At 36.0% G+C, this 18,199-nt stretch overlaps 1 protein-coding gene across 1 annotated transcript in view; it reads right to left on the reverse strand.

Moving 5' to 3' along the window:
- LOC120422150 (mushroom body large-type Kenyon cell-specific protein 1) overlaps nt 1–18,199 on the reverse strand; it is a 258,844-nt gene that overhangs the window by 173,533 nt on the left and 67,112 nt on the right. Inside the window, exons 2-3 of the mRNA XM_052706819.1 lie at nt 13,350–13,584; nt 11,537–12,020 (exon numbers count right to left, since the gene is read on the reverse strand). Coding sequence (XP_052562779.1) covers nt 11,537–11,630 — 94 coding nt within the window. The 5' untranslated portion in view covers nt 11,631–12,020; nt 13,350–13,584. The remainder of the gene's footprint in view (nt 1–11,536; nt 12,021–13,349; nt 13,585–18,199) is intronic.

Genomic DNA, 18,199 nt, shown 5'->3' on the forward strand with positions numbered 1-18,199 from the left:
ATCTCTCTCTCTCTCTTGTTTGATAGTACAGTTTTTCGGGAAGCCACTATTGAGCCGCATTTGAGGGTTGGGCAAACTTGTTGCTTCTGGTTTTCCATTTTCCGGAGATTTTTTTTTTGTGCTGCGCAAAGTTGGACCAGTTGGAGTTTGAAATGCTGAAAATGATATTTTTGAAGCCGTGAGGATCCGGAAGGGGTGCGATGAAATTTGCTTTTACAAGCCGAAATGCAGCAAAAGTTTCCTGACAGGTTTTCCCTTTTTATGTCGGAAATGAGTGAAGACGTAGTTTAAATGTAGTTAGCAAAGTTGTTCCTGCGGTTGAATTTGGGGGAAGCACTTTGTCCGAAAACGGTTTTCTGGATTTAACAAAAAACTTTTCTATTGAGCCTTCAACTGTTTAAGCTAACGTAATCCCACGTTAAAGTCTGCTAAAGAGCTCTCAAACCAGACTGCTCACATTAGTTGGCACAAATAGTGCAATCTGGTTCAGAGCTTGAAATCCACGTGTCACACACTTGTTGATACTCTGTTGATACAGACAGACTGAACATCCTCATCCCACCATCTCAGTGAGGGACCAAGTTCAAACGTCATTCTTGGCTTGGCAACTCTTGCCAACCAACCAAGAATTCGCGCTGCTGGTTTCTCGTCGAGAAAGGGGAAAGTTACTCGGAAAAAGGCGCACACTTACAGAAATGCACACAAACTCACACACACACGTACAAAGGTGCTGGAAAAGTAGGGAAGATTTCTTCTGCTGAGAAGCGTGAAGATCGAAACGATGCTGGAGTTTTGTTTGTCGTTGGTTAAACTTTTCTTCTTCAAGGATTTGCCACCGAAATGCAACAGGTTATGGTGATTGTATTTGGGATCTTGGGAGGATTTCCGGCATTTATGGTTTGGTGTTTGCCAACTTTGGGCGTTAGAAGAACTACAGTCCAGACTCGATTATCCGAAGCCTCGATTATCCGATGTTTCGATTATCCGAAGTTCGATTATCCGAAGCTTTGTATAGGACTTCGAACAATCGAATCGCGAACAAAAAAATTTTTTGTTCTTTTTCTTGTTTTAAGCATCAAATTCGAGTTGTGCAACCCCATTTTAGTAAAATTTAAATGGTTGATTGCCTACTAAATAATAAAATGCATTTTTTCAATATTTCAACACCGCCATATTGGCCGCCATCTTGGATTTAAAAGTTTTAAATCACTTTAACGAACTTAAGCTCGACAATAAAAAATTAAGCATCGATTTTTTTTTCGTGATTCGATTATCCGAAGTTTCGATTATCCGATGTGAAATTTTTCCGAGGCCTTCGGATAATCGAGTCTGGACTGTATTGGCATTGAATTTTATCTTGATATTCAAGGAATAAACTTGCAGAATCGATTGTAGAATATTAGTAATACATTGTATAACGTTAATTTTTTACTTTTTGAACAGGAGAACACTTTATACCTCATAAAAATGTTTAATTTTGTGACCACAAATCGGAAAAACTTAAGCTTTAGGAAAACATATTTTCATAAATACTTTAAAATCATGCAATTTTTTGATTTTTGTTTTTTATGTAACAGAAAAAAATACTAAATCCACCGTAAGGTGATTGATGCCTTCCTCACATAATTATAGGTATTTTTTTTTGTTTTTGGTAAAATAAAAATGTCTAACCTACAAATGTTCTCTATACAAAACTTCATACCAACTCATAACTTGATAGAGTTGTCAGATCGGCTTCCGGCCTCGTTGAATAGGTCTTTTGATTACGCATCCAACGATAGGTCGCATGATTGATCCGGACATCGTTTTCATCGAAATTTCTGAGATCCGGCATCAAAAGAGTGTATTAACAACACTTAAGTGCTCATAACTTTTGATAGGGATATCAGATCTTCGATGTTTTAGGCTCATTTTGAACATGCGAAAAAGAGGTGTTTTTCAATAATTTCCCTAGTAACATTTTTAAACTTATAGATTTTATCATGGTTCTGGAAACCATCATATAGCCTAAATAGGCTTTAATGGCCTACTTAAAACCTAAAATATTACTAGGGTTGCAGCCTGAAACGGTGATGAGATAGAAATTTGGTGTCAAATGGATTTTCATGTAAAATTGGAATCCCGTACTCATAGTTCCGAAAAAAACGTACTTTTCATCGAAAAAAAAAACACTAAAAAAATTTTGAAAACTTTGTCATTTTGCGTAACATAACTGTAAAAATATTTGGAACATGTCATTTGATGGGAAATTTAATGTACTTTTCGAATCTACATTGACTCAGAAGGGTCATTTTTTCATTAAGAACAAACATTTTCATTTAAAAATTTCGTGTTTATTCTAACATTTCAGGGTTATTGTTTAGAGTGTAACAATGTTCTACAAAGTTGTAGAGCAGACAATAAAAAAATGTTTATATATAAACATAAAGAATTTGCTTAAAACCATCACAAGTTATCGCGATATTACAAAAAAAAAATTTGAGCCCAAAACTTACTTTTGAAAGGGCGTTATATTGAAAATTCGTCAATTATTAAGGTCTGCATCGATTGTTTAGAATGTTCTATACATCGGAAAAGGAATATTCAAAATGCATTGAAAAAAAAAGATTTGATAAAAACAACAAATCGATAGAAGAAATGCTTGATTGTTTTGTCGTTTGATTGTACACAATTGCTTTAACGAAAAAATATTTTCATCTTAAAAACAAACATTAACGAAATCAAAAAGGCTGAATAAATTTATATAAAATTGAATAAATTTTGAATGAAATGACCTTTTTGTAAGTTTCCGGGTTTTTGACAAAAATAGAATTATAATCTGGTTCTACATCCCTGGGTTGAGTTTCATAAAAATGAAGAAAAAATAGTTTTCTTCTGTGCTTTTAACAAACAAAAACAAAATCCCGGAAAAAATGAGTCTCGTGAATTTGCGAAATTTGTTGCCAATTATCACTACACAAAAGAAAATTTAAAAATATTTAAAAATAAATTAATTTTTTTAAACTTAGTTGCTATAAGGCCATTATATTTTTTCAAAAAACTTCAAAATGTTGAAGGAAATAGAAGCTTAACCAACTGAAAACAATTAGAATTGCATTTTCCTGCGTTTAAAATCATATTTAGCATGTCTGGAATCGATCAAACATATTTTAATTTTTTGTAGAATTCCAATGTACAGCACCGCAACAAGTTTTTGACTTCTCTTCAATACTTGGATATTTTGAAAACTAATGATTGCAAAATAACTGGGCAAGTGTAAAATGCACTTTAAAACACTTTTTTTCATTCAAATGTTGAGACCTTGGCTTGCTTTTTTTTAATTTTTTTTTTGAAATTCCAGTTTTTTATTTTAATTTTTTTTATACAACTACAACAAATACTTTTAATTTTTTGCAACGGCCTGAAAATAAAATATATAAAAGAAATCCAACTAAATCGCCCAGAATCTACTCCCTTCGAAGAATTGTCCCGATTTTTCATGAACTCGATTATCTTAAGTTTCGATTAACTAAAGGTCTTCAAAGAATCTCCGCAAAATCGGATCAGGCAATATTTTTTTATAAATTTTTTAAATTTTTCTTAGGCCATTGCAAATTTTATTTCAAGTTTTGTTCCCGTTTCTCAATTTCAAAAAATCAAAACATCCCTGAAAAATCAGGGAGCAACAAAATTTATTGAATATAATTTACATTTTTACTGGAAAAAAAAACTTGTAAAAATGATTGTAAACTAGTCAGAATATATTGGGTAATGCTTATTTATGTATTTTTAATCAAATAAAAACCTTATTCTTTTTACACATTTTGAATTTTGGGACCGAGAAACTTGGAAAAAAAAACTTTCGTAAATTCATTGACGTTTTGCAATTTTTTGATAGTAGCAAACCTCGTCGCAGTCGTGCTAACTTATCGCACATGCATCTGGGGCCAAATTGAGTTAAGAGCGCTATTTTGTGCAGCTAACAATGCCTCACCTTTTGACCTTTACAGATCCCCAATATTCGACTCTAATCCTGAGATATTCAATAAAAACCGAAAAAAAACTCCATGCATTTTTGTCACTTTTCATATGGAAAAAGTTTCAATCATGTCGACACAACCTAAAAAATGATGTAAGTGCGACAATTGGCCAAAGGGTTTTCAGGTCAGAACGCGTGACACTGAGACAAGCTCAACAACAGTAAACATTTTCAATTATAATGCGGAACTCAAGCAACCAAATTCAACAAAACTTCAGGACAATGCACAGATTGATCAACCAAACAAAACGCGTTTGTTATTGTTTACATTGCGTACCTCGTTTTTGTTTATTCATGGTAAAACATTAAAAAGTGTTTCTCTCGGAATGTCAAAAGGACGTACGATAAGTTAGCACGACGGTGTCGAACTGTAATGATGTATAAAGCATTTTGCGATACCTTTCGCCTAATCTTTTTTGAAATCATGCTTGAAATTTAGTTTTTTACTAGGACTGTACTAAGAATGTCACGAAAACGTGGACGTGCTTTCTGGATGACGCCCATTAAAAAAAATAGATTTGGTCCTTAAAATATTAACATTTTTTAACTTCGTCATCTGAAACCAAAATCACCGTGCGTCTCCTTCGAATTGAAATAGGTTTGAATTTTATGAGGAAACGCACGGTACTTTTAAATTATTATATTTTTTTGGCAATTCTTCCTAGTGTTCCAGGAAACTTATCCAATTTCCAGTATCTTCCCCGTCATAAATTCAGAATTTTCCACACTTTCCACACGCTTTGCAACACTCACACACTCTCGTGGCGTGGAAACCTGTTGCCTCGCTCCGGTTTATTTCCTCGATGCCTTGCTAGGGTTGTGTACCAGAGAGGACTTGTTTTCCTCGGCTCCTCTAAGGAACATAACTTTTCGGGCTGCTCTACCCTCTTCCCTAGCCTTTCCCGTTGCCCTTACCTAACTCTATTTCCTTCGGAAGTGAGCTTAAAAGGTATTCCCGAAATTGAAGTAAAAAAAGAAAATAAGAACTTTATATCCTTGTGCACTATATTGCAGTAAGGAAGAGTCCCACCCCCGCCCACCTCCCTAATATACAACGTAAATTGAACGTTTCTTGGTATGTGCACTATTTTTTTCGGTGTCTTTTCGTCGCAAGGAAGCTGCAGCGAAAACGCAGGGACAGGGGCGCTTGCAAGGGGTGATGGGCGCCCCCACCACCACCCACAACAAACAGTTGACAGCGAGTGAGCGCCCGCGAGAAAAAAAAAGCAAGTTCGCCCTCACTCACACCATCGGCGGCAGCGTAAGCTTATTATGTTTTCTGGCAGCGACTGCTGCGATGCAGCGGCTGTGTGCGTGTAGTGCACTCGAACTTTTATGTACACAGCCGCGAAGAAGTAGGCGAATAGGAAATGGTCAAAGAAGCGGCAGCTGCTGTCAAAGTAGGCGGGCGAGGACTAAGAAGAAGAAGAAGCTAAAAGTGCAGCGCCACAGTTTTTTTCGAGCTATTTCGAGCGCTTTTTTTTCTGTGCGAGAGTGTGAGAAGAAATGGAACTTTTCGTCGCCAACGGGCTGGGGCGCTGAGGGTGGAAAGGGGGGGGGGGGTGGATGAAACGAGGGGGGGGGGCACATCTCCAACAACTATTTCCATAAAAGCCGAATCGAAAATTCACTTGTTGCACAGAAGCACCACCACCAACGAAAACGAAACGAGCACGAGTTTTGTGTTTGTGTGAGTTGCTAAAGAGAAGGAAAGAAGGAGGGGGGGCGTTGTTGTTAGGGAGGGAGGGTGGTTGTTTTGGATGAAAACTTTTAAGCCACCCCAGATGCCACCCTGCTGAGTGGAGGATCTTCTGTTATTTTTCTGTTCAGTGGAAGAAAGAAGGAAGAAACAGGCACGTTGAAGGGGGTGTGGAGGAGGGGAGGAGGGGCGGGCTGCCCCTGGAAGTATACAAAGGATTTTGCACTGCTGGCGCAGAGCTGTGCTCTCGATGTCATTTAATCAATTATTTTTTGCTTCCTTCTTTCCTCGCACCAGGACGATGTTTTCTGGACGTGCCAGAAAAATGACGCTAAAAGTTTTTGGTCAAAGATATTCTTTAATTTTTAAAATAAAAGTATCACAACAATTTGCAAAATATCCAAGAATCTTGAAAAATATTATGTTTTACTAAAGCGTTAATTTAAACATAAACTAAAATTTGCAATGGCCTTATCCAAAACAACAAATTTTAACGAAAATTTCACGAAACCGAAATTGTTTTTTTTACAGCAACCACCATAGAATCATAGAGAAAAACGGACCAAAATTTTGCCTTACAAATCAGCCCAAAAATCAGGGGGAAAAATATTGTTTCGGAAAACTTCTAAATTTTAATGGATAGAAGCAGCAATGGGAGAATCATCATAAAAAAAATCATTTGACGCTCATCAGAGAAAACATCGAAAGCGAACATGCTCTCCTCTATCAGGCACGAAAGATAGGAATCATCATCTTGATATTCGGCGGAACATCTAGTTCACTACTACACTTGCAGGTTTAACGTCGCAAGTCAAAAAACGACCTGTCACTTTTTGTAAATGGGCAATGTGTGTAAACAAAACGAAAAAAAAATGGTGCTAACAAGGATATTCACAAAAAATCTTCAACTGATTGATTTTCGTCGAGAAGTTCGGGAGCGATTTTATTCTGCGAGTTTCGCTTCTTTTCTCTTTCGCGGGTAATGAAAGTTCGCAAGCGAAAAAGATTTGTTTGCGATTTTCCATCCCTGGATAGAAGTCTATTCAATTTAAAACAGTTAGAAAGAAAGGATTCTGTGTTTTTGATCATGTTTAGCATGTTTGGGATTGATTAAAAATATTTAGAATTTTTTTTAAAATTCCAATATACAGAATCGCGAAAAGTTTTTTTTTCGCGGAAAAAAACATTTTCGTCTATACAGTCCAGACTCGATTATCCGAAGGTATCGGAAAAAAATCACTTCGGATAATTGAATCACGAAAGTTTTTTTTTGTATTTTTTTATGGTCAACCTTATAAACTACTCTGAATAAACTACTTTGAAATTATTTAGAATTTTTAAATCCAAGATGGCGGCCAAAATGGCGGTGATAACAAAGAGGAAAGGCTATAAAATCACTCGAAAAATGAACTTTTTTATTCGACCTCGTAGACCCACCTTCACGTATAGCTATCGACTCAGAATCAAATTCTGAACAAATGTCTGTGCGTGTGTATGTCTGTAAGTCCGTGCACCGAAAAATATGCACACGATTATCTCCGGACTGGCTGAACCGATTTGGACCGTCTTGAGGTCCCACAAGACCCTAGTTAATATTATGAAGTTTATAAAAGTAATTCAAAAGTAATGCTAAAAAAACGAGTCTAGCTGAACTTCGGAAGATTGTAAAAAGTAGTGCGTCCATCCCGGGAATTCCCGGGACAAAAATCCCGGGATTTTTCCAAAACCGGGAATTCCCGAATCCCGGGATTTTCTATAATTTGTCCCGGGAATTCCCGAAATTGAAAAAATAATCATATTTTGGTCTGGAAATTCAGATTCGGAAATAGTAGAACAGTTGAATACTAAGTAATCGACAAGAAGCATTAAAATAGATGAACAGTTGAATACTTAGTAATCGATAAAATGCATTACAATATGTGTTCGGCAAATATCAGCATTTATTATTAAAAAAATGAAAAAAATATTATAATTTAAGTTAATAGGTCCGCAAAATGCCTAGCGCTTTATTTTTTTCTCTTTTTTTTTAAAAGACTGAATTTATGTGTGTGTGCTCCAATCCAATACCCGCTGGCCGGCAGCGAAATTATGGGAAAGTATAGTTTGTATCAGACTTGATTATGCTGATACAGCTTATCTCAGTCCCGGGTATTAGGTGGTGTTAGCCCTCGCGCTGCTTCCAGTGACCCATTTCAGAATGACAGAGCTCCTTGCGGTCCAATTCCGAGGTCACTGGGCATTGTCTGGCCCCGCCTAAAGATAGAGCAAGAACCAGACGAGTCCTCGACATATCTTTAAACTTCCAATCCCATAAGGCAAAACAAGGATCGGCGCGTATTTAGTAAATAGCAAGTAAAAATATTTCAGTTTTCACAATGTCCGGTATGGACTGATCTCACCGAATTCACGAGGCTCTGTTCTTTGTTTTTTCCTATTTATGGTAATGATGTCCAGGTCCAGATCAGAAAAGGTTTTTTTTTAAAGACTGAATTTATTGACGTATATTTACGATTTTAAATTTGAAAAAAATCTCATATTAAATTATTTTTAATCAAGCACCGGCATCTGGGGCAAATAAGGACAAATGTAACGAATAAAGACAGGTACCTATTTAAGCGAAAAAAATGCATAAGGTTTTGGATGACTTTGGTTAAAACAGGAACAGAACAAAACAATTAGTACACCGACTTCAGTCCCCCCACCGACTTTAGTCCCAATTTCCTCCGGTTGGCGGTAGTTACTTGAAGTTAATTTGTAAAATATGTTTTATATGTGAATTCAAAACTTATCTAAAATTTTACATTGACTGGTATAATTTTATTTGTTGTCGTTTTTTGTTTTTAGACATATACATGAAATTTTTCAAGCTTTTTTACTCATGTCATATAAAAAAATCCAAGAGAAATATTTTTATATAGACTTATGTAATTTGAATCGCAAATTAAAAAAATGTATCATATTGGAATTGAAAGTTGTAGTTGATTTAAAATCCAAAACACCACAAAAAAGCAAAATTGATTTTTATAAATTTTTAATTTCTTTTAGGCTATTTAAAAACGTTCGTTTTTGTTTAGATTGAAGTGTAGATTATTATCACCAATTAATATTATTTAGCTAATTCTATGATTTTAAGCTTGAAAATATAACAAATATAATGAAAACATAGATGTTATTACTGATACAAAAATTTCCCGGGATCCCGGGAATTCCCGGGATTCCAGAAATATTTTTCCCGTTTCCCGGGAAATTCAAAACCCGGGAAAATTGGACGCCCTAGTAAAAAGGGTGGTTTTTGTAAGAAAACCCGTCATGCTATATATTGTTAGAAAGTTATTTGAAAGACCTTTCCAACGCGTTCAAAAGATTCAAGATCTGACAACCCCATCAAAAGTTATGAGCACCTATGTGTTATTAAGGGGTCACATACATGTAAATCGGCAAAAATGTCAGAGGTCGGTTTGAGCACACAATTAAACTTTTTTCAAAATCTGTTTTCAGGGCATTAAAATATACATTTTCATCTATTAACAAAAGAAATTTGAAGACATTTGGTTGTATCATTGTCGAGATATAGCTATTTGAAGTTAGCAGTTTTAGAAAACGGGTGCCACGATATCTCAACATTGCTTCGACCAGATCGGCTCTAAATTTTGGTGAAGACTCGTTAAACCGGTCCCGTGTGCATGACGAAGGCCGATTTTCAAAAAGTTTATTTTAAAAAAAGATAAAAATATTTTTCTGTTTTTCATATAAAAAATCGTAAGTTTTTGATTTTTGTATTTTTTGAAAATTCAAAATTTCAAAATCGTGCTTCGTCATGCACACGGAACATGTATTGGGAGTCTTCACCTCAAATTTCAGCCAATTTGGTCCATCCCATCTCGAGATATCGTGGCACCTGTAAATCAACTTGGTGTTCAGAGAAAAACGCTCAGAAAGTTAGACAGTTGGCTTTGCGCATGGCAAAATTCTGAGCTTAAATCGTCCCTAACTCAGTTAAATCATGAAATATCTTCATGAAACTTTCAGGAGTGATTGAAAATCGTCTTTCAAGTGGATTTAATAAATTTTCTGTAATATGAAATTTTGTGATTTTCTACATGTATGTAACCCCTTAAGACACTTTCTTGAGGCCGGATCTCAAATATTTCGATGAAAAAGTTGTCCGGATCTATCATGCGACCCATCGTTGAATAGGTAATTAAAAGACCTTTACAAAGATTGAAAATCTGATAATCCTGTCAAAAGATATAAGTACTTTAGTGTTTTTAATGCACTTTTTTCAGGCCGGATCTAAGATATTTTGATAAAAATAACTGTTATTTATACACTTTTTTGAGGCTGTTTAGTGTATTCACTTTTTGAATGTGTGGAAGGCACTAACCACCTAATAGTGGATTAAGTAACGTTTTTTATTTAAAGATCACTTCGGATAATTTCTGATTAAATTTTGACTAAAATTGGATCGCAGAACTCGAAACGAATGTTTTTAAAAAATAAGAAAATAAGAAAAAAAAATTGGTCATGATTGGATTATCCGAAGTCTCATACAAACCTTTCGGATAACAGAACTTCGGATAATTGAAACTTCGGATAATCGAGGCTTCGGGTATTCCAGTCTGGACTGTTCTAAGACATTTTTTAAACCAATAAGACCAATGCTATTTTTTTTTTCAAAGAAAATGTCGCCTCCAAAATCTGTCCCAAAAATTAGAGGAAGGGGAAAAATACTTCAAAATTGTATTGGAAGTAGACGTCTGATCAACTGAAAACAACTTGCAATGCATTTTCCAGCGTTTAACACCATATTTATCATGTCTGGGATTGATAAAAAAATTATTTTTCGTAAAATTTTGTTGAACAGTACTGCAAAAAGTTTTTATCGGCGAAAAAGATCGTAAATAAATAGATATTTTTAAAACTGATGATTGCAAAACAACTGGACTGATATAAAATGCATTTTAAAACATTTTTTTCATCCAAAAGATAAAACCATGGCTCGTCATTTTCAAAAAATTGTTTTTTTTTAATAGAGATCTTGCTCAAATTTGTGTATGACTTCAATTTTAAATGTGAAATTAAAAAATATTTTCAGACACAGCCTGTTTGGTTCAGACACCGACAAAATGCCATTTTAAAAGTTTGAAACGACCTTTTCAAATGTTAGGCTAGATTTAAAACTATTTACTATTCATCTTTCATTTGCGTCCAACACAGTTTCAATCGGTTGAAATGGCGTTATGATTTTTTGAAAAATGTGGCTTTTGCGAAAATCGCTGAAAATGGCAATTTTTCGGACAACCCTGACACGGCGTAGGTCACCTTAATGGCCAAACAAAAAATAAGGGGCTAATGATTTCAGCCAGAGAACTCCTAGTCCAATATTGAGCCCAATCCGAGCACTTTTGTTTTCGGCCGTGCTGTTTTCGTGGGGAATTGTATTATAAATAAATTATTTTAGTTTTCGGATTTAAAAAAAAAGTGTCCGTAAGTTTCCACCTTTGAAAATACTTTTTTCGAAGGCTACATAAAATTTCCTTTAAAATATTGGAATAAAGACTAACATTTTTAAAGGGTCGAATACTATTACGTCTCGAATGGTTTTTCTGTCACAACATCGAGACCCCCTCCCATCTTCATGGACGTAATTTTTGAACGAACCCTAAGCCATATTTTTTTCAACTGGCGATATCTCGGAAATAATTGGCCTGATTTTCAATGATAAAAATTTCAATCTTTTCACTTTTGAAATGTTTTTTTTTTTTTTCTCTGAACTTCAGTATTCAAAGTAAATCGTAATAAAAATGTTTGAAACTTACCAACAATGTGCACCATATTTTTGGTCCATTTGGCCAGCTCTCGTCGAATGTAGCGCCGTTCCTGGACGCACCGTGCGTACGAACAGTCCGCCATACTGGGGGCTCGGCGATAAACTGCGTCTCAAAATTTCTTCTTTATTTTTTCACACTTTAAAGGGTTATAAAAGTTTACTTTTCGCTTAGCATTGAAATTACGTCACACAAAACTTTTGCTTCAAAAGTAGTTTTTGTATTTGTTACTTTTGTTGTTTATCAATGGAAATGCAACAAGTGGCGGGGAAAACGGAAAACTTTCCACTTTTCGTCGCCGTGCAGCGCACATTCCCGGCAGAGTCTGGTGGCGTCGTCGCCGTGTTTTGGCACCACGACGTCTCGGGAACCGCCGGAACCCGGGACTCAGCACCAAGCGCCGAGTCTCGATCCGTTTGCACTGGCGGTTGCTTCTTGTGTTTCTTCTTACTCTTCTGTCAGTTGCCTGTTGCTTCTGGAAAAGGAAAACACGGGAAAATAATGGAGCAAACTGTACGACAGTCGAACCGTGGGGTGTGTATGTGTATGTGTGTGTGTCTGCATCTATGGATGTGTGTGCCAGTGAATGCCAAAAATAGTGAGGTTATGGAGCGTTTGGAGAAGGGAAGGGACGAGAATTATGGCACAGACAGATAACGAGTTGCTGTTTATGGGTTGTATTTTTAAAGGAGGACAGCGACGAATATTTCTTGCCGGTTCTAATATTTTTTACCCTCCCTACCCTTCAAAACATTTGAGACGCCACTGGTATGCGGATGTTTAGCATAAGGCATAAAAATATTACTAGAAATCCATCTTCTAAAAAAACAATTTTCTAAAAACTTAATCTAATGTTATCAAAAATCAATTTCATTTAAATTTTTCTATCATTTTATCTCTTTTGAATTGGAAGTAAAAAAACAACTAAAATGCAAAAACTATCCCCTATCGTTCGTAACAAACTAACTAAAAAAGGTGCAATCCAGGAAAAAGGCGGTGGAAACCTGAGAGCTTCGGAAAAATATGTACGACGAAATAAACGAGTTTTCCCTTCCTCGAATCGCGATGGTCGCTGGAAAAAATATTATCCTTTATAAATAATAAAAAAAATAAACGCTCACACGCCCCCGTTCAGCTGCATTTGCCTACTGGCAGGCGCACCAACGTGCCCAAAGTTAGACTATATCGGGCGACAAAATTTGATTGCAGACCTCGAGGGGAAAGTTTTATATTTTAATTTTCTCAACTCAAAAAAAACCTCTCAAAATAGCGCCCGCACACTTCCCGGAAACAATTCGCGGGCCTACGGTTGATGAAATTTAGCTGCTCCACCCCACCAGAGGGCACCTTTTTTTTGTTGTGGGACTGCGCGCCTGCAAGTAGACAACCATCGCAGCGCGACGACGACGTGCAGGCAAACAAATATCGCAACCGCCAGCAAGACGCCATCTAGTGGTAATTTTTTTCTCTGGTTTGGTGGAAAGTCAGGGGCGTTAGGAGGGGGGTGACAATTTTTCCTCGCCTTTCACACATTTACACAAATGCACAAACGAACACACACACAGACACAGTGGGACGAGCAGCGGGAAATGTAATATGAATATTTTTTTTTCGTTGTTTTTGTAGTTGTTGTTGTTGCTTTTCGCGTAATGCACTTTAGGGTAAATGAGACGTGGTGTGGTTTTTGCTTCTTCTTGGTGTTGCTTTTTTTTCCTTCGTTAATATTCTGGTGATGTACAACAACTAGCGCGCACTATTTTTCAGGGCACACCCGGGAAATGGAATGGACGGATTGGAATATTACCAGCGCGAGCACTCGATCTTCCTCGTTTTGCTCTCTTTTTTTCCTCCCTCACTTGCTTCTTTCTATGCACTTTATTATTTTTTATTATTTATTATTTCGGCTAACGTAGCACACTGGTTGACACTTTGCACTTGATTATTATTTTGTTGTTGTTGTTGTTTTTATATCTCTCTCCTCGGTTCTTCACTGTGTAAAATTACTGGGCGTTGTTTTCGCTGGGTGTGGGTGAAATAATCTGAAATTAAAAAAAGAAGGATACACGTTTGAACAATTTGTTTTAAATGAAAAAAAATCAAAAATATAATTAGATATGCAGCAATTCCTTCAAGTTCTTCAATCGGGCTCAACATTTTTCTGGGAGTTCCTTGGCCGAAATAATTAGACCCATATTTTTTTGTTTGGACATTAGGGTGACTTACACCGTGCTAGGGTGATCCCAAAAATGGCCATTTTCGTATTTTTTTTTTTGCAAAAACCACAATTAAAAAAAATCATAACTCCGCATAACATTTCAACCGATTTTAGTTGTCTTGGGCGCAAATGAAAGGTGATAAGTTGGTCTTTCAAGGAAAAAAGTTTGAAGACCGAAAAATCCAACCTTTAAGAAGGTGAAATGAAACTTTGAATTGCCGTTTTGACGGTATCTTGACTGAAGAGCCTGTGTCTGAAAAAATAAAAAAATAAAAAAAAATAAATCTAAAGCCTAGGTTTCAACATTTGGATGAAAAAATTGTTTCAAAATGCATTTTACACGCTTCCAATTGCTTTCCAACCATTAGTTTTCAAAATATCGATGTATCGATGAAAATTTTTTTTTCGCGAAAAAAAAACTTTTCGTGGGACTGTACATTAGTATTTCATGGACATTTATAATGTTTTCAAAGGAGTTCAAACATGCTCAATATGATTATAAACGCAAGAAAATGTATTTGAACTAGTTTTCAGTTGATTAAACTTTCATTTTCATTAAAAATTTTAAGTTTTTCGAAAAAATATTTTTTTGCCCTTTGATTATTCAGGCCAACTTTGAAGGGGGTGGGCGACATAAACTTTTAAAAATATTTGCAACGGCCTAATAATTAAAAAAAAAATTGCAAACATTCAAGTATGACCATTTTTTTGAATTATTGAAGAGATTGTTTTATTAATTCTCGAGTGTTTTTGTATTCTTTTAAGCCTAATTCTTTGAAAAAATAGAGCAATTTTAAATCATTTTATAATTACTATTTGTGAGTTTCTGCATTTTTTAAACTTTGGCAAATTTGAAAATAAAGCTGCTGAGTTTTAGCATTTTTCAACAAGAAAACATCTTGGAACTATACTGATATGAAAACAACAATCGTGAAAATATTATTGAAATGTTTAAAACACAAAATATAATATTTTTGTAAAGAAAAAACTTGATCAATTAGAATGCCCAAATAATACTGCTATTTTTTCGATTTTTATTTTTGTTAGAATTACCTCCTGAACAATTTTATCTTGTTTAGTTTATGTTTCTTTTTAGTAGTATTTGGTCTATTCTACCACCTCCTATCATTACATTTTGCCTTTCTAATTTTTCATGTTTATACAATCAATATTTGAATTTTTGCTTGTTTTCACATTTTCTGCTATAAAATGGCACTATCATCACGTAAATTGTAAAAAATTGCGTTGTGGCATAGTCTGGGACACAACAAAAATTACTGCATACTTCTTTTTACCTATCTTGTCCCGCCCGTGTGGATCAATCGGACCGCGCACTGGACTCACAATCCAGAGGTCGCCGGTTCGAATCCCGCGGCGGGCGCTCTAAAATTCTTTGTGTAAATATGGGTATCCGGCGCCGTCGCTCCGTGCCATACTTTCATACACTTAGGAGCCCAGGGCGGCGAAGTCCTTGTAGATAAAAAGGAAGACACTAGTGGTTGGTACTAGCAATGGTGGCCGACAGCTATAAAGTCAACTTCGTTTTTTCTTTTTACCTAAAATAAAAGAAATGTTATTAAAAAACATAGCCAAAGTAGACACCTTAAAAAAATCATTATTAAAAACATTGGCAAAGTCACATCAAAACAAGTTAAATTACCAACTCTACAATTTTCTAAAATTTTAAAAGTTCTTCTTTCCAATGCTTTTTAAAGATCAATAATTGGTTGAAAAATGGTTTTTTGCGATTTTTTAGATCGAAGCCCGTCTTGTGGCGGGGTTGGGTTGTAGAGGGTTAAGCTTTATACTTGAACAAGCTCATTTTCGATCATTTCTAAAGCAATTTTTGAAGGAAAAAAAACACCGAAAGAGGCACTCAAATATTGTTTAAAGAAGAAATAAACTAAACTAAAAATATAATTTGCAAAAAGCTTTAAAGGTTCCCATTTAATTATAAATGCAAAAAATAACAATGCATTTTAAAAAGCCTACAAGTTTTTCCTCGAAAATATTCAGCAATAGATTTTTTGCCCAATGATTTTTTAAAATTTATATGGCTTAATAGGAAAATAGGGGTTTCAGCTCATACAACGCCATTGCAAATTTTATTTCAAGTTTTTGTCTTTCCCTCTTCAAAACTGAACCAAAAAATGCAGGGGCAAATTGAAATTTTCATTGAAAAAAAAAAAAAAACTTGTAAAATCCATTGTTAATAATTCAGGATACATTTTTTTACGCTTATTTATCCATTTTTAGGCTTTTAAATAAATTTTGAATTTTGGGACCAAAGATAGTTTAGCAAAAAATGTTTGGATAAACTCATTGATATTTTGCAATTTTTTAAAAGGAGCATAATTGTGATCAATGCATCTTTTGGAAATTTGTGTTTAAAAATTTCAAAAATCAAGATTGAAATTTTGAAATTATTTTTTTCAGTGGAGAATAAAAATCGTATTAATTTCCTTGCAAATTATTATGTTTCGAGTGCATAATCTAGTTGGCATTTAGAAATGACTGTAAAAGATATCATTCCCGGTCGGCCATATCTCTGCCAAGTTTGTTTTAAAGAAAAAAGTAGTATGAAGAATAGAATAGCAAAAAAAAACTAAACATAGCAAATGCTACGTCATTTGTGGATGGCGTCTTGTATTATTTACAATTCTCGATTAAATTTTCAAAAGGCCCTATCTGCATAGGAAACCCATGAGGGATAGGTTGTTTTGAAAATTTAATCTAGAATTTATAAAACACAAATTATGTTGTGATTTTCGGGTCTGTTTACCTCTTACAAATAAAGTTAAGCAGCACTCGCCTGACATTGAACTAAATGTGCAAGTGTCTTAAAATGGCAAACAGCGGGAGAGCACAAAAAATATTTGCAAGTTACAACCGTTTCAGCCGTTCTACTCGAAGGCCCGCGCGAAACAAATACCCGATGTGAAATATTTACAGGTACGGTAAAATCGAAAAATATGTAGAATATAGTGTTTCGCCGGCCCTCACTCGAAATCGGCATCCTCTGTTTGTCTATTTAGGTAGTAGGTGCCACTTGGTTGCACTTTTTTTTAGTACCCGTCGTACATGGGTGTACTTTTGGTCGAAACGCGCTAAGTGGCTCACGTGGCCCGAGTCGCGCACACTTGTATGGCCGCCCGCAATTATCTGTTTGGGTCAAATTCTGTCACTTTGGTGGCGAATTGGTGCTGGCGAAACAGTTTCGAGGTGACAACGATTAGTGGGTTCGATTTTTTTTGTTGGGGTTGTTTTGAACGTGCATACTTGAGTCACTATGGTTCATGGTAATATTTTTAGAAATTTTGAACAAACTTGGCATGATCTCACTAATTGTCCCATATCCACAAATCTCCATTACCCCCCTAAAAGAGCTTGAAGAGGAGCAACAGTTGCTCGTTTGCTGGTGGTGGAGGCTATTAAGCTGTACCATACCGAACAAATTTAGCAACATTCAACAGGTTGCACAAAACCTGACGCCGCTGGTGCACTCGAGCCCCGAAAGTCAGGGAGCGGAAGTCAGAAAGCAATATAGAGAACAGAACAGACTGCACAATTTTGTGCCAAAAGTGCTTTACTTAAACTTTGGTGCTACTGCATGCTGCTGCGGACGTCCTTGGACGTCGTTATCCTCTGGCCAAGCTCCTGTCCTGTTGTGGGAAACGGATCCGAATTTGGGATTAAGAGCGACCCGAGTAGAGAAAAACTTGGGATTGGTGGAATTCACGTTGGAACAGATCCCTAGCCCTAGCGCCCTAGCGATGAAACAGTTCTAGTGAGGGAACAGCCCTAGCGATGAAACAGTTCTAGTGAGGGAACAACCCTAGCGATGGAACAGTTTTAGTGAGGGAACAGCCCTAGCGATGGAACAGTTCTAGTGACGGAACTGTCCGATCAATGAAACAGTTCTAGTGAGGGAACAGCCCTACCAACTGAATAGTTCAAGTAACGGAACAACCCTAGCGATGGAACAGTTCTAGTGACGGAACAGCCCAAGTGATGGAACAATTCTAGTGACGGAACAGCCCTAGTGATAGAACAGTTCTAGTGACAAAACAGTCCTAGCGATAGATTAGTTCTAGTGTCGGAACAGCCCTATCGATGGAACAGTTCTAGTGACGGAACAGCCCTATCGATGGAACAGTTCTACACTCAAAGTCAGAAGTATCCCTCAAAAGGGTACTTTCAATCCTCAAAAAGGATACTTTCTATCCTTTTTTAAAGTTCACCCGGCGTTACCCTTTTAAAAGGGTATGTCAAGTTCAGTACATTTTCGATACCCTTTTAAAGGGTGACGACGGGTGAACATGAAAAAAGGATACTTTTTACTTTGAGTGTGTGAGGGAACAGCTCTAGCAAATGGAACAGTTTTAGTGACAGAACAGCCCGATCAATGAAACAGTTCTAGTGACGGAACAGCCCTAGCA

The sequence above is a fragment of the Culex pipiens genome, chromosome 1 (genome assembly GCF_016801865.2).
Source record: "Culex pipiens pallens isolate TS chromosome 1, TS_CPP_V2, whole genome shotgun sequence".
In the NCBI taxonomy this organism is placed as follows: domain Eukaryota; kingdom Metazoa; phylum Arthropoda; class Insecta; order Diptera; family Culicidae; genus Culex; species Culex pipiens.